The sequence below is a fragment of the Hyperoodon ampullatus genome (assembly GCF_949752795.1).
Source record: "Hyperoodon ampullatus genome assembly, chromosome: 4".
NCBI classification, from domain to species: domain Eukaryota; kingdom Metazoa; phylum Chordata; class Mammalia; order Artiodactyla; family Ziphiidae; genus Hyperoodon; species Hyperoodon ampullatus.
Genome location: NC_136917.1, coordinates 23,796,431 through 23,821,912, shown reverse-complemented (window position 1 = coordinate 23,821,912; position 25,482 = coordinate 23,796,431). Strand labels below are relative to the sequence as shown.

Below are 25,482 nucleotides of genomic sequence, written 5' to 3'. Positions count from 1 at the left end.
ACATAGTGATGCCTAAGCTCTCTTTCATAATGGGTTGAACAGATACTAACAACAAAACAAATGCTATGAGATTCAAAAAACTATTCTCTAAAAGATGGAGAAAAAAATGGCAGACAGGAATTTATCTTTCCATTTCCAGGAAAGCTAAAACTTACCCAACTGAAATACTTCAAATTTACAACAGAGAATCCTGAAAATGGGGAATTGAAGATTGAAGAAGATAAGAATAAATACAGTTAGACCCTGAACAACGAGAGGGTTATGGGTACCGACCCTCTGCAGAGTCAAAAATCTGTGTATAACTTACAGGCGGCACCCTATATATACACGGTTCCTCCATATCTGCAAATCCTCCCTAACTGCGGTTCTGCATCTGCAGGTTCAACCAACCACAAATCATGTAATACAGTAATATTTACTACTGAAAAACATCCATGTATAAGTGGACTCATGCAGTTCAAACCTGTGTTGTTCAAGGATCAACTGTAGAACCAGTTCATTAACTGGCCCCATGGACTGTTTTGGGACCAACAGAATCCAACTGGTTACTGACCCTTATGTGCATCTTTCTTCAGGCAGTGAGGCAGATGATCCAACTGGCATCAAAGAAGTGATTTCATGATACAGCACACTTTTTGTACTCTCTTATATAAATGTGTTTCTTACAATACGTCTACCAGCTTATATCATACAATAGAAGCTTTTAATAAACAGTTACTATGTACTGCACACTTATTATGTGTCAGGTACTTTAAATACATCACCTCATTTAATTCCTCTCAAAATTCCTGTGAGGACTTCCCTGGTGGCACAGTGGTTAAGAATCCGCCTGCCAATGCAGGGGACATGGGTTCAATCCCTGGGCCGGAAGATCCCACATGCCATGGAGCAACTAAGCCCATACACCACAACTACTGAGCCTGTGCTCTAGAGCCCACAAGCCACAACTACTGAGCCCACGTGCCACAACTACTAAAGCCCACGCACCTAGAGCCCGTGCTCCACAACAAGAGAAGCCACCGCAATGAGAGGCCTGCACACCGCAACGAAGAGTAGCCCCCGCTTGCCACAACTAGAGAAAGCCCACGTGAAGCAACGAAGACCCAACGCAGCCAAAAATAAAATAAATTTATTAAAAAAAAAAAAGATACATGAACCCCTATGTTCATAGCAGCACTGTTCACAATAGCCAAGACATGGAAACAACCTAAATGTCCATCAACAGATGAGTGGAGAAAGGAGATGTGATACATATATACAATGGAATGCTACTCAGCCATAAAAAAGAACGAAATAATGCCATTTGCAGCAACATGGATGCAACTAAAGATTATCATACTGAGTGAATTAAGTCAGAAAGAGAAAGACAAATACCATATGATATCACTTACATGTGGAACCTAAAATACAACACGAACCTATCTATGAAACAGAAACAAAATCATAAACCTAATCCTAAAATCTGATGAAAACAATACCAAAAAAAGACAATTACATAAAACAAACGCCACTAGGAATACAGATGCAAACTCATAAATGATATACTGAGAAAGAAAACTCAATATTATGTTAATGTAATACATCATGACCAAGTAAGATTTACTCCAGAAATGCGAAGATGTTCCAAAATTTAAAAATGTATTAATATATAATATTAACTGATAACAGGAGAAAAACTGTATCATCATCTTGCTAAATAATGAAATTTGATTAAACATACATTTCTAAAAATACTAATAGTAAATAAGCAGTTAAAGAATATTTCTGAAACATAATAAAGAACAGAAATATGAAACAAATAGCAAAACATCAGAATACTTCCACAATTAAATTCAAGATCAAGATAAAGATGTACTCTATCACTGATATCAATCAACATTATTGTGGAGTCTATAGTCAATGCAATAAAACAAGCAAAAAAGTTAATTGTAAACACTAGAAAGGAAAAGAGAAAAATTATCATTATTAGCAGATATAAGTGCCTACCTAAAAAACATAAGATAATCAACTGAATATTTATTTCAAAAATATGTTATAGATCAATGGAACAAAATAGAAAATCCAAAAACTAACCTATTTACAGACAAGATTTTAATTTACAATAAAGGTGAAATTTCAAATCTTTGCAGAAAGGATAGATTGCTGAAAAACATTGGTAGAAGTGCCTAACCACTGAGACTCAGTTTTTCAATATAAATGTACACTGTTTAGAGACACATGTAAATGTGGTAGCAATGTAAAGAAAAGAATGGAAAGATAAATATAGTAGTTACCTCTGGATGTGTGGAAAGAGACGCATTTGGGGAGGGTCCACACTAACTCAAGAGGGCTTCAAATATGGTGAATATATGTGTTCAAATTCTTTTTTTTAAACTATACCTTTACATATTATGCACTCTCCTGTACATACAATATATTTGACAATTTTTAAAAATTTAATGAGATAAATCTGTATGTGCTGTTATAGAAAGATCTACAAGTAATATTAAGTGAAAAAGCAAAACATTATGTCACATGATTCCTTTCCTGTAAAAGTTTTTATTGATGGTATTATGTATAAAGTTTTTTTTTTCTGGAAGAATACAGAAGAAACTGTTACTTTTCATTAAAGGTACACTGACTCAGATGTACATCCTCATTTTACACCTTTCTATACTGTTTTATTTTCAAACACTTTTGAACTGTTTTTATTCTGTTTTGATTTTTTAACAGGTATGTATATAACTTTTTAATATATCTGTATGTGTATAACTATTTTACTCTTGTCAATATTAAGTTTAGTTATCCAAATAGTAGCATCAATGGATTGTTCTCTTCTTTATACTTTTATACTTTAAAAAAGAACTATTTAGACAAAATCCTAATTAAAAATCAGACTACAAGAAAGTTCCCCCCCCAAAAAAAAATATCCAACAGAAATATGAAAAAATGTTCCATCTTGCTTATTATTAAAAACATACTTCTGATTATCAAGTTGGGAAAAATAAAAAATGTCATAATAATCTTTGCAGGGAACAAGGAAATTAACACACTACTGATAAGAATATAAATGAGACTATTCAGACTGTAAAGGTTCTGATAGAATACCACATTAAAATTCTAAACTGATTTTGTAGGGATTATGGAGTCAAGGATTTCTAAGCAAGCAAGTACAAAGATCTAAAATTTAAATTCTTAGAAGAAAGGTGGAGTAAGCTAAGTGAAATTTACAGAGAAAAAACTGAAGGCAGAGAAGCAAGTTAAGTGTCTGCTATAAGAACTCAAATAACAAGTGATCAAGAAAAGAAATGAAAAATGGAACAGGAAGGACAGATGTGAGTGTCATTTAAGAGGTTAAACGCTAAAGGATGTGGGACTCCCCTGGTGGTCCAGTGGTAAAGAATCCGCCTCCCAATGCAGGGGATGCAGGTTCGATCCCTGGTCGGGGAACTAAGATCCCACATGCCACGGGGCAACTACTGAGCCCGCACACCTCAACTAGAGAACCGTGTGCCTCAAACTACAAAGTCCACGTGCTCTGGAGCCCGAGAGCCACAACTACAAAGACCAACACTCTGGAGCCCATGCGCCATAATCAGAGAGAGAAAACCCTCACGCCACAACTAGAGAGAAGCCTGAGTGCCACAACGAAGATCCCACATGCCACAACAAAGACCCAACGCAGCCAAAAATAAAAATAAATTAAATTTTTTAAAAAAAGAAAAATCATATTAAAAAAGCTAAAGGATGTGCTGAATGATTAGGTATAAAACATGAGATAGAGGAAAGAGTTAGGGATAATTCTGAGCTTTATAACTTGAGGTAAATGAGTGGTTCTACCATCAAATGAGATAGAAGATAAAGAAGAGCGAGAGGTAAACTTAGAGGAAAAAACTATGACTTATTTCACTGCCTTACTGGATGTGACCTATAGACAGGTACAAATCTCCAATTAACAAATGGAAATAGGGAACAAAGGAAAGATGTTAAGATCTATTACAGCACTGTCCAACAAAGCTTTCTACAATGAAGGAAATGTTCTATACCTGCGCTAACACAGCAGGTACTAGAGGTGACTAGTGCAAGAGAGGAACTGATTTTTCCTTGTATTTAATTTTAATTAATTTAAATTTAAATAGCTACAGGTGGCTAGTTGCTACCACATTGGACAGAGTATATCTAGAGACTTAAAAGGCATGTCCATTGTCTTTCTCTCACTTTCCAGACATATGAAAATTAAGATTCACATCTAACTTATTCAAATAGTTTTAAAGTATCACCTTCAGTTAATATAAAACTGAGGAACTATGATCCATCCTCAGCCAAACAGTATGATTTCTTTCTATTAAGTAATTCTTAATTCCATTTACAAATCAAAATGAAGCTAAGTAAAAACTGCATGGTCAGGACTTCCCTGACGGTCCAGTGGTTAAAACTTCGCCTTCCAATGCAGGGGGTGCGGGTTTGATCCCTGGTCAGGGAGCTAAGATCCCACATGCCTCCCGGCCAAGAAGCCAAAACATAAAACAGAAGCAATATTGTAACAAGTTCAATAAAGACTTTAAAATGGTCCACATCAAAAAAAAAAAAAAAACTTTAAAAAAATTTAAAATTTTTTTAAAAAATAAAAAAAAAATCAAAAAACTGCATGGTGTCATTAAGGTATAGTCTCACAAAACAAACCAGTCACAGATAAGGAGGCCTAGTTTGAGACCTAGAGCTCTACTCTTCATAATACTGACCTCTCCATCACTATCAGATATCACAATGAATGCATCCTCAAGTCTACGCTTCTTCACATTGACAGAACTGGTAGTTTCTATATCTTTCTTCTCCAGGTTCTGAGCTTCAGAGACTTCTTTAACTTTTTTCTTTCTCCGTGGCATCCTTTTGTCTGAAATACAAGGAAAAATAATTTACTTAAAGTATAAGTTTTTTAGATGCTATTTGTAATTTGGTCATGTAAAAAAAAAAAAAGATATACATCTAACAGAAGTAAAACTGGATTTCTGAACTCTTCTACTACTCATTAAGATTTGTATTTTTTCTATAAAGAAAAAATACATATATAAATATGTAAACCTCATCTCTTCAGCGATATTTCAATAGGAAAAATACAATAATTTATCCTAGTTCCTTAAACATTAACTTAAATAATTGGTCCTCTTGACTATATTATTATTTATTTAAAAGTTTTTTTTTAATACCAATGCTTCAACCCAATAAAGGACATCTTCAAAATACCCACTGCTAATATCATACTTAAAGGTGAAAGACTAAATGCTTTTCGCTTAGGACAGGAACAAGACAAGAATGTCTGCTTTCATCATTTCTATTGAACATTATACTGGAGGCTCTAGACAGGTCAATTAAGCAAGAAGAAGAAATAAAAGACACCCAAATAGCAAAGGAAGAAGTAAAACTACTGCCTTTTGTAGATGGCATGATCTTGTATTTTAAAAAAAAGAACTAAGAAATCCACTAAAAAACTGTTATAACTAATGAACAAGTTCAGCAAGATTGCTGGATACAAGGTAAATATACAAAAATCAATTATACTGCTATCTACTAGCAATAAATAATCCAAAAATGAAAATTTTAAATTCCATTCTTAATAGCATCAAAAATAATAAAATTCTTAAAAAAAAATAATAAAATTCTTAACAAAATTTAACAAAAGTGCAAGACCTGCAACTGAAAACTTTAAAATATTGTTGAAAGATATAAAAGATCTAAGTAAATGCAAAGACATCCCATGTTCATGAATTGGAAGACCTGACCTTGTTAAGAAAACAATATTCCCCAAATTGCTCTACAGATACAACATAATCCCTAATACAATTCCTACTGGCTTTTTTGTAGACACAGACAAGTTGATCCTAAAATTCACATGGAAAAACAGAGGTCCCAGAATAGCCAAAATAATCTTGAAAAAAAAGGAACAAAGCTGAAGGACTCACACATCTCAATTTCAAACCTTACTACAAAGCTACATCATCAAGACCATGTGGCACTGGCACAGAATAGAAATAAAGATAAACGGAATAGAAGAACTATTCATTATGTCAGAGTCAAGAAAACACCCACACGTTTGCTATCAATTGCTTTTGACAAAAGTACCAAGATAATTCAATGGGCAAAGTATAAGTCTCTTCAACAAATGGTACTGGGACAACCAGATATCCAAATGCAAAAGAATGAAACTGGACCTCTACCTCACATAATAAAGAACTGCACAAAATAAATGGATCAAAGACCTGAAAGGAAGAGCAAAACCTATAAAATTCTTAAGCAAAACATATGCATAAAGCTTTGTCATCTTGGACAGGCAACAGTTTGTTAAATATGACATCAAAAGCATAAGCAACAATGGGACTTCCCTGGTGGCGCAGTGGTTAAGAATCCACCTGCCAATGCATGGGACATGGGTTCAAGCCCTGGTCCAGGAAGATCCCACATGCCACACAGCAACTAAGCCCATGTGCCACAACTACTGAGCCTGCACTCTAGAGACCGTGATCCACAACTACTGAGTGCACGTGCAACAACTACTGAAGCCTGCATGCCTAGAGCCCATGCTCTGCAAAAGAGAAGCCATCGCAGTGAAGCACACACAACACAATGAAGAGCAGCCCCCGCTTGCCGCAACTGGAGAAAGCCTGTGTGCAGCAACAAAAACCCAATGCAGCCAAAAATAAATAAATAAAATAAACAAATGTATTTTTTAAAAAAAGCATAAGCAACAAAAGAAAGAACAGATAAACTGGGCTTCATCTTATTAAAAACCTTTGTGCTCCAAACCATAATATTAAGAAAAGTTTAAAAAAATAATAAAGAATGAGAAAAATATTTGCAAAGCATCTATGTAATAAAGGAACTGTATACAGAATATATAAAGAACTCTTGCAACTCAACAGTAAAAGGGCAAATAAACCAACTATAAAATGGGCAAAGAATATGAACACACATTTCTCCAAAGAAGATATATAAACGACCAGTAAGCACATGAAAAGGTGTTCAACATAATTAGTCATCAGGCAAATGCAAAGCCCACTAATGATTGCTATTAAAAAAATAACGGAAAATAACAAGTGCTGACGAGGATATGGAGAAATTGGAATCCTAGTATATTGCTGATGGGAATGTAAAATGGTGCAGTCACTGTGGGGGAAAAAAAAGGAATTAAGTATTGATACAGGCTACAACATGAATAAACCTTGAAAACATGTTTAGTCAAAGAAGGCAGTCACAAAATCTCACATATTATATGATTTCATTTATATGAAACAGCCAGAAGAGCAAATCTATAAACACAGAAAGTAGATTAGTGGTTGTCAAGGACAGAGGGATTGGAAGAGTTGAAGAGTAACCACTAAGGGGCAGAGAGATTTCTTTTTTGAGGTAATAAAATGTTTTAAAATTCTATACTTTTCAACTATATGTTTTTTAATTGAAAATATAATTGATGTACAATATTATGTTATTTTCAGGTATATTAGTGATTTGACATTTGCATACGTTACGAAATGATCACCATAATAAGTCTAGTAACTCATCTGCCCCCATGCAAAACTATTAAAATATTACTGACCATATTCCTTATGCTATTACATCCTCGTGGCTTATTTATCTTATAACTAGAGATTTATACCTCAATCCCTTTCATCCATTTTGCCCCATCTCCAATCCCCCTCCCCTTTGGCAACCACCAGTTTATTCTCTGTATCTATGAGTCTGTTTTGTTTTTTAGATTCCACATATAATTGAGATCACACATCTGTACTTGCCTTTTTCTGTCAGACTTATTTCATTTAGCATAATACCCTCTAAATCTATCTATGCTGTTCCAAATGGCAACATTTCATTTTTTTATGGCTCAGTAATATTTCACTGTGTGTGTGTGTGTGTGTGTGTGTGTGTACGACTTCTTTTTTATCCACTAACCTATCAATAGACGTGTAGGTTGCTTCCATATCTTGGTTACTGTAAATAATGCTGCAATTAACACTGGTGTGCATATATCTTTTCAAATTAGTGTTTTTGTTTTCTTCGGGTAAATACTCAGAAGTGAAATTGCTGGATCATATGGCAGTTCTGTTTTTTAATTTCAATTGTATAGTTTAAGTGGGTGGATTATATGGTAAGTGAATCATATCTCAAAGTTGTGGGGGGTTTTTTATTTTAAGAAAGCAGCAAATGTTGTCAAGGATGTGGAGAAATTTTTTATACATTTATTTATTTATTTATTCATTGGCTGCGTTGGGTCTTCGTTGCTGTGTGAGGGCTTTCTCTGGTTGCAGCAAGCAGGGGCTACTCTTCATTGCGGTGCACGGGCTTCTTTTTCATTGTGGTGGCTTCTCTTGTTGCGGAGCACCAGCTCTAGGCATGTGGGCTTCAGTAGTTGTGGCACATGGGCTCAGCAGCTGTGGCTCACAGGCTCTAGAGCACAGGCTCAGTAGTTGTGACACATGGGCTTAGTTGCTTCACGGCATGTGGGATCTTCCCGGACCAGGGCTCGAACCTGCGTCCCCTGCATTGGCAGGCAGATTCTTAACCACTGTACCACCAAGGAAGTCCCAAGGATGCAGAGAAATTAAAACTTTCATCCACTACTAGTGAAAATATAAAATTCTGCAGCTGCTGTGGAAAATAGCTTGGCAATTCCGCAAAAGTTAAAATACACTTAGCAATTCTACTCCCAGGTAAACACCCAAGAAAATTAAAAAGTATTCAAAAAAAACCTTGTACTTAAATGTTCATAACAGCCTTAATCATAATAGCCAAAAAATGTAAATAATCCAAATGATGAATGGATACATAAAATGTGGGACATCCATAAAATGGAATATTGGTCAGCCTTCAAAAGGAATAAAGTATTGATACATGCTACAACATGGATAAACCTTGAAAACATTATGTTAAATGAAAGCAGCCAAACACAAAAGGCCACATATTGTATGATTCTGTCTATATGAAACATCCTGAATAGACAAATCTACAGAGACAGAAAGCAGATTAAGACTGCTAGAAGTTGGAGGAAAGAGAAATATAGAGTGACTACTTAATGACTATAGGGTTTCTTTTTGGGGTGATGAAAATGTTTAAAATTAGAAAGTGGTGATAGCTGCACAACATTTTGAATGTATGAAAAGCTATTTAATTATACACTTTAAAATGACTAAAATGTTGGATTTTACGTTCTATGAATTCTACCTAAATTAAAAAAAAAACCTCCCCAGATGATTTTACATTATAACCAAAGCAGAGACTTAATGACTTAAATAGTCACTGATTTAAAAAGAACAACCTTAGGACTTTCCTGGTGGCGCAGTGGTTAAGAATCCGCCTGCCAATGCAGGGGACACGGGTTTGAGCCCTGGTCCAGGAAAACCCACATGCCACAAAGCAACTAAGCCCGTGTGCCACAACTACTGAGCCTGAGTGCCACAACTACTGAAGCCCGCGGGCCTAGAGCCCATGCTCCGCAACAAGAGAAGCCACCGCAATGAGAAGCCCACGCACCACAACGAAGAGTAGCCCCCACTCGCCACAACTACAGAAAGCCCGTGCACAGCAACAAAGACCCAACACGGCCAATAAATAAATTCATTTAAAAAAAAAAAAGAACCACCTTAGGGACTTCCCTGGTGGCACAGTGGATATGACTCCACACTCCCAATGCAGGGGGCCCAGGTTTGATCCCTGGTCAGGGAACTAGGTCCCACATGCATGCTGCAACTAAGAGTTCGCATGCCACAAATAAGGAGCCTGCCTGCCACAACTAAAACCCAATGCAACCAAATTATTATTATTTTTTTAAGGCAAAGCAATTTTAAAAAAATAAAATAGGTCTTCTCTGGTGGCGCAGTGGTTGAGAGTCCGCCTGCCAATGCAGGGGACACGGGTTTGTGCCCCAGTCTGGGAAGATCCCACGTGCCACGGAGAGGCTAGGCCTGTGAGCCACGGACGCTGAGCCTGCGCATCCAGAGCCTGTGCTCCGCAACGGGAGGGGCCACAGCAGTGAGAGGCCCGCGTACCACAAAAAAAAAAAAAAAAAAAAAAAAAAAGTCTGTACAATCCTAGTATTAAGGGAGGATAGTAATAAAAGGTACACCCAAACACTTCCAATCCAGAGTCATTCACAAAATCATTCCCTATCATAAGAATCAAAGCTAAACACAAACAAATTTCTATTCTTAATGCATATTTTTTAATGACTTAAGTCTTGAAGAAATAGAAGAAATCACACAGAAAAGAAGAAAATATTAAGCTAATAGATAAATTTTTTACTGATGATTTACAATACTGTGTTGGTTCCAGGTGTACAGCAAGGTGATTCCGTTTTTTTTTTTTCCAGATTATTTTCCTTTACAGGTTATTATAAGATACCAAATATTGTTGTTCCCTGTGTTATACAGTAAATCCTTGCTGCTTATCCATTTTATGTACAGTAGTTTGTATCTGTTAATCCCCTACTCCTAATTTATCCCTCCCCACCCTTGCCTTTCCCCATTGGTAACCGTAAGTTTGTTTTCTATGTCTGTGAGTCTGTTTCTGTTTTATATACAGATTCATTTGTATTATTTTTTAGATTCCACATATAAGTATTATTATATACTTGTCTTTCTGTCTGACTTCACTTAGTATGATAATCTCTAGGGCCATTCATGTTGCTGAAAATGGCATTATTTCATTCATTTTCATGGCTGAGTAATACTCCATTTCACACACACACACACACACACACACACACACACACACACACACACACACACTCTCCACATCTTCTTAAACCAATCATTTATTGATGGGCATCTAGGTTGTTTCCATATCCTGGCTACTGTAAATAGTGCTGTTATGAACATTGGGGTGTCTGTATCTTCTCAAATTAGAGGTTTTGTTGTTTTATACAGCAGGTCAAATTAGAGTTTTCATCTTTTCTGGATATATGCCTAGGAGTAGGATTACTGGATCATATGGTATCTCTACTTTTACTTTTGTAAGGAACCTCCATAACTGTTTTCCATAGTGGCTGCATCAATTTACATTCCCACCAACAGTGTAAAAGGGTTCCCTTTTCTCCACAGTCTCTCCAGCATTTGTTATTTGTAGACTTTTTGATAGTCATTTTGACCAGCGTGAGGAACCACAAGATCTGAGATATGCCTGTATATGAAATTCTAGAAAAGACTAATATAATCAATAGTGAAAAGAAAACAAACAAGTAATTGCCTCAGGGCAGACTGGGGGAGAGAGAGAAATGACTGATAACGGGCACAAGGGTACCTCCTGAGATAAGTGTTCTGTATCTTGATTATAGTGGTGGTGGGCTTCCCTGGTGGTGCAGTGGTTGAGAGTCCGCCTGCCAATGCAGGGGACACGGGTTCGTGCCCCGGTCTGGGAAGATCCCACATGCTGCAGAGTAGCTGGGCCCGTGAGCCATGGCCACTGAGCCCATGCGTCCGGAGCCTGTGCTCCGCAACGGGAGAGGCCACAACAGTGAGAGGCCCGCGTACCGCAAAAAAAAAAAAAAAAATTAGCCAGAGTGGTGCTGGGAAAACTGGACAGGACAGCTACATGTAAAAGAATGAAATTAGAACACTCCCTAACACCATACACAAGAATAAAACTCAAAATGGATTAAAGACCTAAATGTAAGGCCGGACACTATAAAGCTCTTAGAGGAAAACATAGGCAGAACACTCTCTGACATAAATCATAGCGAGATCTTTTTTAAAAGACCCACCTCCTAGACTAATGAAAATAAAAACAAAAATAAACAATGGGACCTAATTAAACTTAAAAGCTTTTGCACATAAAAGGAAACTATAACAAAATGAAAAGCCAACCCTCGGAACCAGAGAAAATATTTGCCAACGAAGCAATTGACAAGGGATTAATCTCCAAAATATACAAAAACACATGCAGCTCAATATCAAAAATACAAACAACCCAATCAAAACATGGGCGGAAGACCTAAATAGACATTTCTCCAAAGAAGACATACACGTGGCCAATAAACACATGAAAAGATGCCCAAGATCACTAATTATTAGAGAAATGCAAATCAAAACTACAATGAGGTATCACCTCACACCAGTCAGAGGGGCCATCATCAAAAAAATCTACAAACAATAAATTCTGGAGAGGCTGTGGAGAAAAGGAAACACTCTTGCACTGTTGGTGGGAATGTAAATTGATACAGACAATATGGAGAACAGCACGGAGGTTCCTTAAAAAACTAAAAACAGAACTGCCATATAACCCAGCAATCCCACTCCTGGGCATATACCCGGAAAAAACCATAATTCAAAAAGATACATGCACCCCAATGTTCACTGCAGCGCTATTTACAATGGCCAGGACATGGAGCAAACCTAAATGTCCATCGACAGAAAAATGGATAAAGATGTGGTACATATATACAGTGGAATATTAACCATAAAAAGGAATGAAACTGTGCAATCTGCAGAGACGTGGATGGACCCAGAGACTGTCATACAGAGTGAAGTAAATCAGAAAGAGAAAAATATCGTATAATATTGCTTATATGTGAAATCCAGAAAAATGATACAGATGAACTTATCTGCAAAGCTGAAATAGAAACACAGATGTAGAGAATGGATGTATGGATACCAGGGTGGGGAAGGAGGGAGCGGGATGAATTGGGAATCTGGGACTGACATACATACACTACTATGTATAAAACAGATAACTAATGAGAACCTACTGTACAGCACAGGCAACTCTACTCAATTTTCTGTGGTGACCTAAATGGGAAGGAAATCCAAAAAAGAGGGGCTATATGTATACATATAGCTGATTCACTTTGCTGTACAGCAAAAACTAACACAACATTGTAAAGTAACTATACTTCAATAAAAATTAATTTTAAAAAAACAGGAATTTTCAAATCATCACTAAAGACTAGAGAAGTGATCCCATGCCAAATAAGCAAAATTTGGAGGAGTTTTTGTTTGTTTGTTTGTTTGTTTTTGCGGTACGCAGGCCTCTCACTGTTGTGGCCTCTCCCGTTGCAGAGCACAGGCTCCGGACGCGCAGGCTCAGCGGCCATGGCTCACGGGCCCAGCCGCTCCGCGGCACGTGGGATCTTCCCAGACTGATGCACGAACCCATGACCCCTGCATCAGCAGGCGGACTCTCAACCACCACCTGCGCCACCAGGGAAGCCCTGGAGGAGTTTTATTAGAAAATATTTTGGTTTAAAAAAACCAGAGACTATGCTGATCCAAAACCATAGTCCCGGGGACTCCTTTGGTGGCGCAGTGGTTAAGAAACCGCCTGCCAATGCAGGGAACATGGGTTCAAACCCTGGTCCAGGAAGATCCCACATGCCACACAGCAACTAAGCCTGTGTGCTGTAACTACTGAGCCTGCGCTCTAGAGCCCGCGAGCTACAACTACTGAGCCCATGCACGGCAACCACTGAAGCCCACGTGCTCTAGGGCCCACGTGCCACAACTACTGAGCCCATGTGCTGCAACTACTGCAGCCCGCGCGCCTAGAGCCCATGCTCTGCAACAAGAGAAGCCACCGTAATGAGAAGCCCGCACACCACAATGAAGAGCAGCCCCCGCTCGCCACAACTAGAGAAAGCCTGCATGCAGCAATGAAGACCCAACACAGCCAAAAAAATTAATTAATTAATTAATTAAACAAACTAAAAGGAAAAAAAACAACATAGTCCCATACTTGAAAAACAAAACCGTAAAAGGGATTATTTTTATAACTTTCCCTCTCTTTCTTTCTCTCTCCCTCTACTATGTCTTTGCTCTATCTCTGTCTCTCTCATGAACACACACACATACACACATACACACTGACTCATCCATATACCTCGGTTTTGGGTGATGAAATCAACAGACAGACTCTTTTGGAACCTTTAGAGAACAGAAAACTGAAACGCTATCTAGTGAGTAGATAGGGCTACAGGAATAAAGGGTGACCTGATGAGAAGAGGCTAACAGTAGTAAGAATAGTAGCACGTCCCCTAAGACTGGTTTGAAAAGAGGGTCTCTGTTTACTGGATTCACCTGGTAAGGCAGCCAAAATTAGGTTGTGCCAGAATAAGGTGAAATCCATTGCCACATTATCTGCTTACAACTTTATCTCTGCTCTACATAAATAATGGTGTTTCTAGGATGCTGAAAATCACACTGAATGTAATCTCTTTTCTGTTGCTTTTTCTCTCATACTGAATAAAACGTGGACGATTTCCACAATCAAAAAAAAAAAAAAGGGCTTCCCTGGTGGCACAGTGGTTGAGAGTCCGCCTGCCGATGCAGGGGACACGGGTTCGTGCCCCAGTCCGGGAGGATCCCACATGCCGCAAAGCGGCTGGGCCCGTGAGCCATGGCTGCTGAGCCTGAGCGTCTGGAGCCAGTGCTCTGCAACGGGAGAGGCCACAACAGTGAGAGGCCCGCATACCACAAAAAAAAATTAGCCAAAGAATCGAAGTACACATTTTTCCAAAGATTATTTACAGATGACAAGCAAATGCGTGAAAAGATGTTTAATACGAATAGCCATCAGGGAAATGCAAATCAAAACCACGATGTGATACCACTTTACACACACCAGAATGGGTGTATGATCAAAAAGACATACAATAAGGCTTCCTTGGTGGCGCAGTGGTTAAGAATCCGCCTGCCAATGCAGGGGACATGGGTTCGAGCCCTGGTCCGGGAAGATTCCACATGCCGCGGAGCAACTAAACCCATGCGCCACAACTACTGAGCCTGAGCTCTAGAGCCCGAGAGCCACAACTACTGAAGCCCGCACGACTAGACCCCATGCTCCGCAACAAGAGAAGCCAACGCAATGAGAAGCCCATGCACAGCAACGAAGAGTAGCCCCCGCTCGCAGTTGCAACTAGAGAAAGCCTGCATGCAACGAAGACCCAACGCAGCCAAAAATAAATAAAAATAAAATAAGTAAAACATTTTTTAAAACTTATAAAAAATTTAAAAATAAAATTAAAAAAGACATACAATAACAAGTGTTGGCAAGGATTTGGAGAAATTGAACCCTCATACACTACTGGTGGATATGTAAAATAGTGAAGCCTCTTTCGAAAACAGTCTAGCAGTTCCTCAAAATGTTAAAATTAGAGTTACCATACGACTCAGCAATTCCACTCCTAGGTAAATAGCCAGAAGAAATTAAAATTTATGTCCACACAAAATCTTGTACATAAATGTTCACAAAGCAGCATTACTCATGAGAGCCCCACAATGGAAACAACCCAAATGTCCATCAACAGATGAAGGAATAATGTCACATCCATACAATGGAAAATTATCCAGCAATAAAAAGAAATGAAGCCTGATACATGTAACAACATACATAAAGCTTGAAAACATCATGCTAAGTAAAAAGAAGCCAGAAGGACCACATACTGTATGACTCCATTTACATGAAATATCCATATTGGTAAATCTATATAGACAGAGAGTAGATCAGTGATTGCTTAGGGCTCGGGGGATTGGTACTGATGGCTTAGGGGTATGGAGTTTCTCTCTGGGGTGAAGAAATGTTCTAAAATTGGTTGTTGTGATGGTTACACAACTGTGAAAATACTAAAAGCCACTGAATTGTATATTTAAGTGGGTAAATTGTATGGTATATGAATTATATCTCAATAAAGCTGTTTAAAAAAAATTAACCTACTGTGACCAAGTCAGAACACTAGTTATCTCTGGAGGGTACTGACTGGGAAGGGGCACAGGTGACCCTTCTGAGGTGCTGGAAGTGTTCCATATCTTTATTTGGGTAGCAGTTACATGGATGTATGTAGTGAGCTATACAATTAAGGTTGGTTCACTTCACTGTATGTCAACAATACTTTTTTAAGAAAGGCTTTTTTTAATAATAAGTATTTGTGAGTGAATATTTTAATTAATCCTCATAAAAACCTAAGAAGTATATATAATTATTATGAGGAAACATAGGTTCAGAAAAGTAACTTGCCCAAAGCCACAAAGCAGGCACTTGCACATGTGTCTTGACTCCAAATCCTGACTCCCAATACTCCATGACTTAATCTTTGGATTTCTTCCAACTAGAACTGCTGCCTAATGTAAGGTATCCACACATAAATATTAGATGAATTATACTTTAATGCTTATATTTAAATTATAGCATATAATTTATATATTTAAATTATTAAATATAATTCAATAAAATATACATTTAAATTATATATATTTAAATTACTAAATGCTATATAAAGGCACAGAAGGCTAAAATTATTATAGGCTGTAGGAAGCTATATGGAGAATAATAAGACTTAAGGTGATCCTTGAATCTAAAAGAATATCATGAATAGGTAGGGATAAGTATGGGGGAAGACTGGAGGAATCATAGTTCCCTAGGAAAACATCTTGTAAGGAATAGTTTTCATCTTTTTAAGTGTTTCCTGTACATTTAGTTATTTAAACCAGGATGTTCAAACATGATAGCAGTGGTAGCTACACCACCAAATACATGTAATTCCTTAAAGATATTTAAACAAGTAAAAACTCTTCTCCCTAGCACAGAACCACCTTCAGGTTCAAAATGGGTTTTCAAAGAATCACAGCAGATAAGGGATCAGTAAGAAGTGTTAAGTAGAGGCACCCCACAGATTTCAAAATCCCAGTGCTTCATGAGATTTAGCCACACTATTTCCACAGAAATTCTAAGAGTAAAAAGGTCACTGCTCAGCCAATTTAAATGAACAACCTAACATATAATTCAACTACTATTTAAGTTGCTACCCTTTAAAATGAAAAAAAAAAATTAAAATCACTAAAATAATGGCTTATCTTCAATTACTTGAACAGAGGCTACAGAATGAATTACCACTGTGTCTGCAAAGAAGGAACAGTGTCTAGATGCCAACAGTCTCTTCTTAATCATGACAGTTAGAAACAAAACGTCTCTAAAGAATGCACAAGCAGGAAAGGTGACCCAAAAATGAGACTTGTTACATCACAGGTTGGTAGTGTCCTTGAAAATCTCCAATTTGGAAGATATTATTTTTCTTTTTTGTTCAGCACTTCCACCATCTTGATCTATATGAAGACCAATCACTGACAAGATAATTTAAAATCTTGACATTCTCCCTACCAAACCTGTCAAAATTGCTCTGAAAGCTTGGGGGCATAGAGACCTTAACAGTCCTCTATGAATGATTGACTTTTACGCCTAAATAAGTCACCATTCAAGAAACTTGGTACCAAGCTCTTCATCAACTGATCAGCTTGACTGTTTCTGCAATTTAAAAAAAAGGTAAACGCACACCTACACACACACACACACACACACACACACACACACACACCTGATGCTCTATTTTCCAGTTTATACTCAGCCTCAGTTTAGGACAAGTGTGTAAAAACAGAATCCAAACACACTGAGAAATAATTACAGTTATTTACTGAGTCCTTGGACACTATTTTAGGTACCTCACATGCATTATAGAGGTTACTCCTCCCAATAACTCTATGTGGTAGGCATCATTATTTTACGTTATTTTTATCACGACTTTACACGTTAGGAAACATTCAAAATCAAACAGCTGGTAATTTCTTAAGTTCGTAAATGGTAAAGTTGGGAATTGAAGCGCGATGTGTCTGATTCCAAAGAGATACATTTTTGGATTCAACTAAAAGGCACTGCCTCTGACAGGAAAAAAATAAAGACAGTAGCATAAACTTTCACTTTTTCCTGGGTGTTACTCATTCTCAGTGACTAAATACAAGAACAAGAACATTGGAGTCAGTCTGGCTGGAGTCAAAAGCAGCTCAACGACTTAAGCCATGTGTGTCTTCGATCCTCAGTTATCTAATATGTAAAGTGAGGAGGATAAGAGTACCCATCTCACAAGATTGTCGTGAAGATTCAACAAATGTGTAAAAGACCTGAAACACTATCATCGTACAGCGCGGAAACATACTAGTTCTGTGGGAGAGGAAAGTGGTAAATGATGATAAGGATTCCCAAGGAACAACTTTATATCTGGGCAAAAAAACTAGATCACTCACCAACAAAACAGTAGCCTGAAGTAGGGAGGGAGCGTGAGGAGAAAGGGGCGGAGGGGCCCAGTCGCCCTGACTCCACGAGAAGTCCCGGCTGTGGGACCCCGCGGAAGGAGGCTGCACGGACGGAGGCCGCTCGCGGGGTGCTCAGCGTGAGGAAGACGCCTTCGAGGGGCTGGCGGGAACCAGAGCCCTTCGCCGGGGGACGCCGGGGAGAGTGAAGACCGCACCCTGTGTGTGAGGGGCGCGGTCCGGGCACCCGAGGGCGGAAGCCCATCCGGCGTCACCAGGGGCCCACCCGGCCTCGAGAGGCGCCCAGTATCCTGAGGGGCCATCCCCGGTTTTGCAAGGGGCCTACCCCGCCGTCCCAAAGGGCCGTCCCTTCAGGAGGCGCCCACCTCGGCGTCCGGAGAGACCCGCCTCACCGTGGAGAAGGCCCTACCCCCAAGTCAAAGGCGCCCCTCCGGGAGAGGAGCGGGCCGCGGCACCCCTGACGGTGAGAAGGAGGCGGGAAGCAGGCGGGCGGGAGGTGTACCGAAGCGGCAAGTACTCACCGACCGGTCCCCGCCGCTTCGCTGAGCCCCTCTTCTCGGGTGCCGCCGGTCGCGAGCGTCCGCAGCACTTTAGGAACTAGGGGCGGCGAGCGCGCGCGAAGCTCGCCTGAGGTACCGCGGGGAGACAAGCTCTCGGCGCATGCGCGGGCGTCCGGGGACGGAACCAACCCGCACTGCGGGGGGAGACTGCCGCCAGGACATACCAACCGTGTGAGGTGGGGGGCGCCATCAGCGCGAGGTGGATTCCATCTCCAAGGGCATACTGGGCACCTCCCGGTGGTCTCGCAGTTTGTTCGTTTGCTTTATCATTTGCTAGTGCTTTGAGGGAAACTAAAGAGTAGTAACAGGGTCCCCGAAACCCTACAGTTAAACCTTCAAAGGCTTCTCTGCCACATCAAGCCACCTCTGGCCCTGTCTTTGCATGTATCTAAAGTTAGACTGAGGACTTCCCTGGTGGCGCAGTGGTTAAGAATCCGCCTGCCAACGCAGGGGACACGGGTTCAAGCCCTGGTCCGGGAAGATGCCACATGCCGCAGAGCAACCACGCCCATGTGCCACAAGTGCTCTAGAGCCCACGAGCCACAGCTACTGAGCCTGTGTGCCACAACTACTGAAGGCCGTGGGTGCCTAGAGCCCGTGCACCCCAATGAACAGTGGTCCCCGCTTGCCACAGCTAGAGAAAGCCTGTGCACAGCAAAGAAGACCCAATGCAGCCAAAACTAAATAAATAAATGTATATAAATAAAGTTAGACTGAAATTATCTGATAAGACCACTTGAAAACTATCTCTGGATGGTAAATGTTAAGTTAAAGTCTTCCCATTTCAGGGGAAAAAGGAAATCTGGGAAATGGAAACTCTTAGAGATGCCAGGTGGAAGCAAAATTAGAATAGCCACTTTTGGTGAAATTTAAAATGTGCATTTTATGACCCAGCAATTTCATGTGTACAGGTGTGCAGAAGAAATGTTCATGTTCAAGCCCACTTCCCTGTGAAAAATGAAAACAAAGGAAATGTACAATAAGACATGAATGAATAAAATGTGGTATGTTCCTACAATAAAATATTACAACAACTAAAACTAATAAATGAGTCCTATACGTATCAACATTTGACAGCTCGTAAGAGTTGTTGAAATAGCAACGTGTCAACGAATATGTTACCGAAAATTCCGTCCTTGTCCCCTCGCCAAATGAGAATAATGAGGACAAGGTTTTGAGGATAAAGGAAAGAGAAATGTATTGATTTGCCAGCAAATGAGGAGGGTAGCAGACTAGCGCCTTGAAAACTATGACCTGCCTTCTGGGGAGAAAGCTGGTGTATTTAAAGCAAAGTCTTGGGGCTGGAGTTAAGATCAGAGGAACAAGCAAAAACAGCAAGAATGCCCGCCCACATTAATCAGTAACAAAGAATGCACAGTAACAAAGAATTTAAGTTTTAGTTCCCAGCAAAGGAGGGAGAGAATGGGAAAAACAGTTTAGAAATCATTCGTTAGTTTTAGCCTTGTGGCTCTGTTATGTGTACATGTGAAATGATTTATGTAAATTTAAAAATACATAGAATGACAGTATATACTGATTATGGAAAATATATGTGTGTAAGTATAGAAAATGAACTAGATGAATATATGAATACACACTGTGATAATATGACGGCAGGAGAGTGCGGAGGGGTGGAAGCCAGGATAAATGGAAAGGAGGAATAAAGAGCACTTCTGAGAGGTCTGTCATGATTTCTTTAAAAAAAAGAAGAAAACTAAACAAAATGTTAACAGTTGGGTAGCTGAACTATAGGTACATTATTCTTAGTACTTTTTTTGTAACATTTTATTCTGGAATGCCCTATTCCCTCAACTCAACTACCTCCAATTGATCCGCCAAAATCCAGCTCAGTCAATTCTTCCTCTGCTTCCTCTAACCCCAATTTGAGGCAGGAGACACATGGGCCCCCAGGGCAAACAGTTTGAGTTCGTTCCTCGTGGACCAATACTCTGAGACGGAAATAACAGAAAAATTGAGAGAGGAGGCTAGGCCCTCCTGGGATAGACGATAAGAGACCACATATTCCTCATTCTTTTCTTTTAAAATAAATTTATTTAGTTAGTTTCGGCTGCATTGGGTCTTTGTTGCTGCACGCAGGCTTTCTCTAGTTGTGGCGAGCAGGGGCTACTCTTCGTTGCGGTGCGTGGGCTTCTTGTTGCAGTGGCTTCTCTTGTTGCGGAGCACAGGCTCTAGGCACGCAGGCTCCAGTAGTTGTGGCACACAGGCTCAGTAGTTGTGGCATACGGGCTTAGTTGCTCCACAGCATGTGGGATCTTCCCGGAACAGGGATCGAACCCATGTCCCCTGCAATGGCAGGCGGACTCCAAACCACTGCGCCACCAGGCAAGTCCCTATATTCCTCATTCTTGAAGTCAGGAGACCTCCCCAACTATACATGCACAGAAAGGCTCCTTGGAGGTCAAAAGAGAAGTGATGCTAAGTGATGGCAACTAATGCTCACTACCCATAGGCCTCTTCAGTAGAATCCATCTTGGCTAAGAGATGTGCATGCACACATGGGAAAATCCTGAGATACACCAAATATGGACTCTGAACCAGGCAAATCAAAATGATTGGTCAAAGGAAACATAGAAGAAATGCCCCATAAAAGTGCTTCAAGCTGCCGTGAGGGTACGACTCTCTCTCTGAGCCCCGCCCATGTGTCTATCCACACATAATGTACTCTTTTTTTCTCTTAATAAATACTTTACTTGTTTCACTACTTTCTGTCTTTGTGGGGATTCTTTCTCTGCAAAGCCGTACGGCCAGGGCTTTGTCACTGACGACCGTTCTAGTGCTAGGATCTGGTGCTCTCACTGCCGGAACCTGACCTCAATCACTGGCCGGGAACTGAAATCCTGCTTCAAGCCACTGCAGGCCAAGGCCACCCGTGATCATATTTGGTACCGAAACCCAGGAATTTGGGAAGTCAAGGTAAACCGCGGGCTTCACCCAGCTGTGGCTTGAGGCCCCTGACTTTCACTCTTGCTCTGTCTGCTCACAGCCTCGTGGCTCCCCCCAAAAACATAGGGGGTGGCAGGGGAATTTCCCAGGCCATGCAGATTCAAATAACACTTGGGTGGCAGCTGACACTGTCCTTTGGGACGTGGTGGAAACATGATTTCCGACTGTGCAGGAGCCCCAGGGGTCTCTCTTGCTCTCCCTCCCTCTGTCCCATAAGGAACCCTCCACTACACCTTTCCTTCCCACCTTACTCGCACAACAAGGTCTCTTTCTCACTTCGTATCTCCGTGCCCTTTTAGGGAAGGATGTCCTGGATATTATTCCTAAACTGCATCCCCGCCCCTGCCAAACCCCTGTGTCAGACAAAATTGTCAGACAATTCCCAATTCTAACTTAGCTGCCAGACAGATAGGGCAAAGGATTTTGGATTCTTCTGTTGTCTAGTCTCTCACCTCACTCAATGCCCAGAGATTTACTATGAGAATTTCTATACCTCCCGGCCCTCGAGCCTTGAAACCCATGACATCTTCCACAGCACCCAACTCCAATCTTTCCAAGGGTTTGTCTTTGCATCTATCAGCCCCATCACTCCAGGCCTTGACAGCCTACACACTGCTACAGACAGCCTATCGGGCTGGCCGCTACCCAGGAGCCCGAATTACAAATTTTGTAGATGCTCAGTCGCAAGGAATACACCCCAGCGTTGGAAGACTTATCATAGGACATAAGCTCTGTATACAAGGGATCCCTCTTAAGGAAAGCCCTGGCAACCGGTCTGCACTGATTCAAAAGCCCTTCTCTGGCCGTGCTGAGGGAGATGCCCTGCACAAGGTACAAAGGAAGGCCAGAGACGTCTGGTCAAAAATTGATGGGAGAGTAGAGGTCGCTTGAAACCCCATCAGGTTCAAAGGGAATTTGGGGGACGCCCTGAACCCCTTTAGGTTAAAGTCTCCTGGTAAATGTTTCCAGGACACCAGATTCAATTCTAGGAGTATTCTCGTGTTCTCGGTTGCAGGTTACTCAGCATGGGAGGATCCCCCTCCAAGCCAGAAGAGACACCTCTAGAGTGTATCCTTAAGAATTGGAAATTTGGGGACTTCCCTGGTGGCACAGTGGCCAATGCAGGGGACACGGGTTCGAGCCCTGGTCCGGGAGGATCCCACATGCCACGGAGCAACTAAGCCCGTGCTCTACAACTACTGAGCCTGTGCTCTAGAGCTCGTGAGCCACAACTACTGAGCCCACATGCCACAACTACTGAAGCCCACGCACCTAGAGCCAGTGCTCCACAACAAGAGAGGTCATCGCAATGAGAAGCCCGTGCACCGCAACGAAGAGTAGCCCCCGCTCGCCACAGCTAGAGAAAGCCCACGTGCAGCAGCGAAGACCCAACACAGCCAAAAAAATAAAGAAATAAAATAAAGAAATTAAAAGAAAAAAAAGGATACCAACAGAGATTCCTCCACTTCCAAAGGTCAGTCCCTTCTGGGACAACACTTCATCAGCCAGTCCGCACCTAATAGTAGACAGAAACTCCAGAAGTTACAATTTGGCTCACAAGCCCCCATGCCCCAACTCCTAGATGTGGCCTTTGGGGTACTTAATAACTGAGATCAAGCTGGGGAAGCAGAGAGAACCCAACATGAGAAAAGACAGGCCAGGGCTCATGCAAAACTGATAGCTGTTGCTGTCAGCCATGGCTTACGACCTCAGAATAACCCAAGGAGGCCAAGAAAAGTCAAACTATCGGTCTGGAGGTAAGACCAACAAGGGGGAGTGCTACAAATGCAAGTCAACTGGCCACTGGGCCTGAGATTGCCAGAAAGAGCCCCCCGGGCCGTGCCCAGTGTGTAAACAAACAGGTCATTGGAAGAGGGACTGCCCTCAGTCCCGAAGGGGAAGGCCCACTCCCGAGATGGCCATGCTGGACAACTGAGGCAGCCTGGGGATTCTGGCACCTCCCCCCAACAAGATATCTATCTCCATCAAGGACCTCCGGGTAGTCCTTGATGTGGCAGGTAAGAAAATCAATTTTTTTAATTGATACAGGAGCCACTTACTCTGTCTTAATTTCTTACACTGGACCTCCTTCCTCCAAAAGCTGTACCGTGACTGGTGTCAACAGAAAGCCTCGCACCCATTACTTTACTGGGCCTCTCACTTGCCAATTTGAGCAGCGGTTAGTTTCACATGGCTTTTTAGTTGTACCTGCGTGTGCAACCCCACTACTGGGGAGAGCCCTTCTGAGCTCCCTTGGGGAGCCCTTCTGAGCTCCGGTTAGGAGGCCCCGAGCCACCCCTTGTATTAACTCTGACTAAGACGGACCAGCCAGAAGAGCAAGGTCCTATTCCCAGCCATATTCTGCAGGCAGTGGACCCTTCAGCATGGGACAAAGGAATCCTTGGAAGGGCCATAATGCCCAACCTGTAAGAATTAGCCTTAGGCCAGAAATTGCCTATCCTAACAAAAGACAATATACCATAAAGCTGGAAGCAAAGAAGGGTTTACAACCCCTCATAGATAAATTCTTAAGGCATGTCTCTTGGTGTCCTGCCAGTCTCCGTGCAGTGCTCCTGTTCTGCCAGTTGTTAAGCCAAACAGGGAACATAGGATGGTACAAGACCTTAGAGCAGTAAATGACACAGTGGTCCCTATACATCCCCTCATGGCCATCCTTATAACCTAATTAACCCAAATCCCTGAGGACGCCAAATGGTTTACTGTACTCAATCTCAAGGTTGCCTTCCTTGTTTTGCGTGCCCACGCAGCTATATGGAAAGAGAGAGGGCTTCTAAATGCAAGAAACTCCCCTATAAAATATGGGGCTGAGATTTTACATCTCATGGAAGCAGTTCAAAAAGCAGCAACAGGTAGCAGTCATTCACTGCTATGGGCACCAAAAGGGAACTCCTCAAATTTCCCAAGGAAACAACAGGGAAGATAGGGAAGCAAAGAAAGCAGCCCTGATGCCCATAACAGAAATGGCATTAATCCCATCCCTTACCCCGTCTAACGTTATACCCAGGTACTCGACTTCTGAAGAGAACTGGGCACGAGACAGAGGGGGAACTAAGAGAACAGATGGCTGGTGGCACATAGATCAGAAATTGCTCATACCTCTCTCTGACCATTGGAAAATTATTAAAGGGCTACATGATTCTCTCCATCTGGGGAAAGATGCAATGTCTACAATTTTTTTAAATAAATTTATTTATTTATTTATTTATTTTGGGCTGCGTTGGGTCCTCATTGCTGTGCATGGGCTTTCTTTAGTTGCAGTGAGTGGGGACTACTATTTGTTGCGGTGCACAGGCTTCTCATTGTGGTGGCTTCTCTTGTTGCGGAGCATGGGCTCTAGGCACACGGGCTTCAGTAATTGTGGCTCGCTGGGTCTAGAGTGCAGGCTCAGTAGTTGTGGTGCACGGGCTTAGCTGCTCCGTGGCATGTGGGATCTTCCCGGACCAGGGCATGAATCCGTGTCCCCTGCATTGGCTGGCAGATTCTTAACCACTGCACCACCAGGGAAGCCCACAATGTCTACAACTGTTTTCCGAGTTTTTACAGGAAAAGGGCTCCTGCAGACAGTTAAAAGAGTTGCTCAAGCCTGTGCTGTTTGTGCCACTCATAATCCAGGAAGCAACCTCAAGCCTCCCCCTCTCGTTAGCCCAGTCCAGTGACGTGGGACTTACCCAGGAGAGGACTGGCAAATAGAGTTCACTCAGATGCCCTCTTTCCAGGGCTTCAAATACTTACTCGTCTTTATAGATACTTTTACTGGATGGATAGAGGCCCTCCCTACCAGAACAGAGAAGGCAACTGAAGTAGCTGAGGCACACCTAAAGGAAATTATTCCTAGATTTGGGCTGCCCCGTCATCTTCAGAGTGACAATGGACCCTCGTTTGTA

The 25,482-nt window shown here is 41.2% G+C and overlaps 1 protein-coding gene across 1 annotated transcript in view; it reads right to left on the bottom strand.

Annotated features, from left to right (window-relative positions):
• The window catches only part of UIMC1 (ubiquitin interaction motif containing 1), a 122,235-nt gene extending 103,628 nt beyond the window's left edge, over positions 1–18,607 (bottom strand). Inside the window, exons 1-2 of the mRNA XM_079703903.1 lie at positions 18,575–18,607; positions 4,722–4,873 (exon numbers count right to left, since the gene is read on the bottom strand). Coding sequence (XP_079560029.1) covers positions 4,722–4,865 — 144 coding nt within the window. The 5' untranslated portion in view covers positions 4,866–4,873; positions 18,575–18,607. The remainder of the gene's footprint in view (positions 1–4,721; positions 4,874–18,574) is intronic.
• Positions 18,608–25,482: the final 6,875 nt, after the last annotated feature.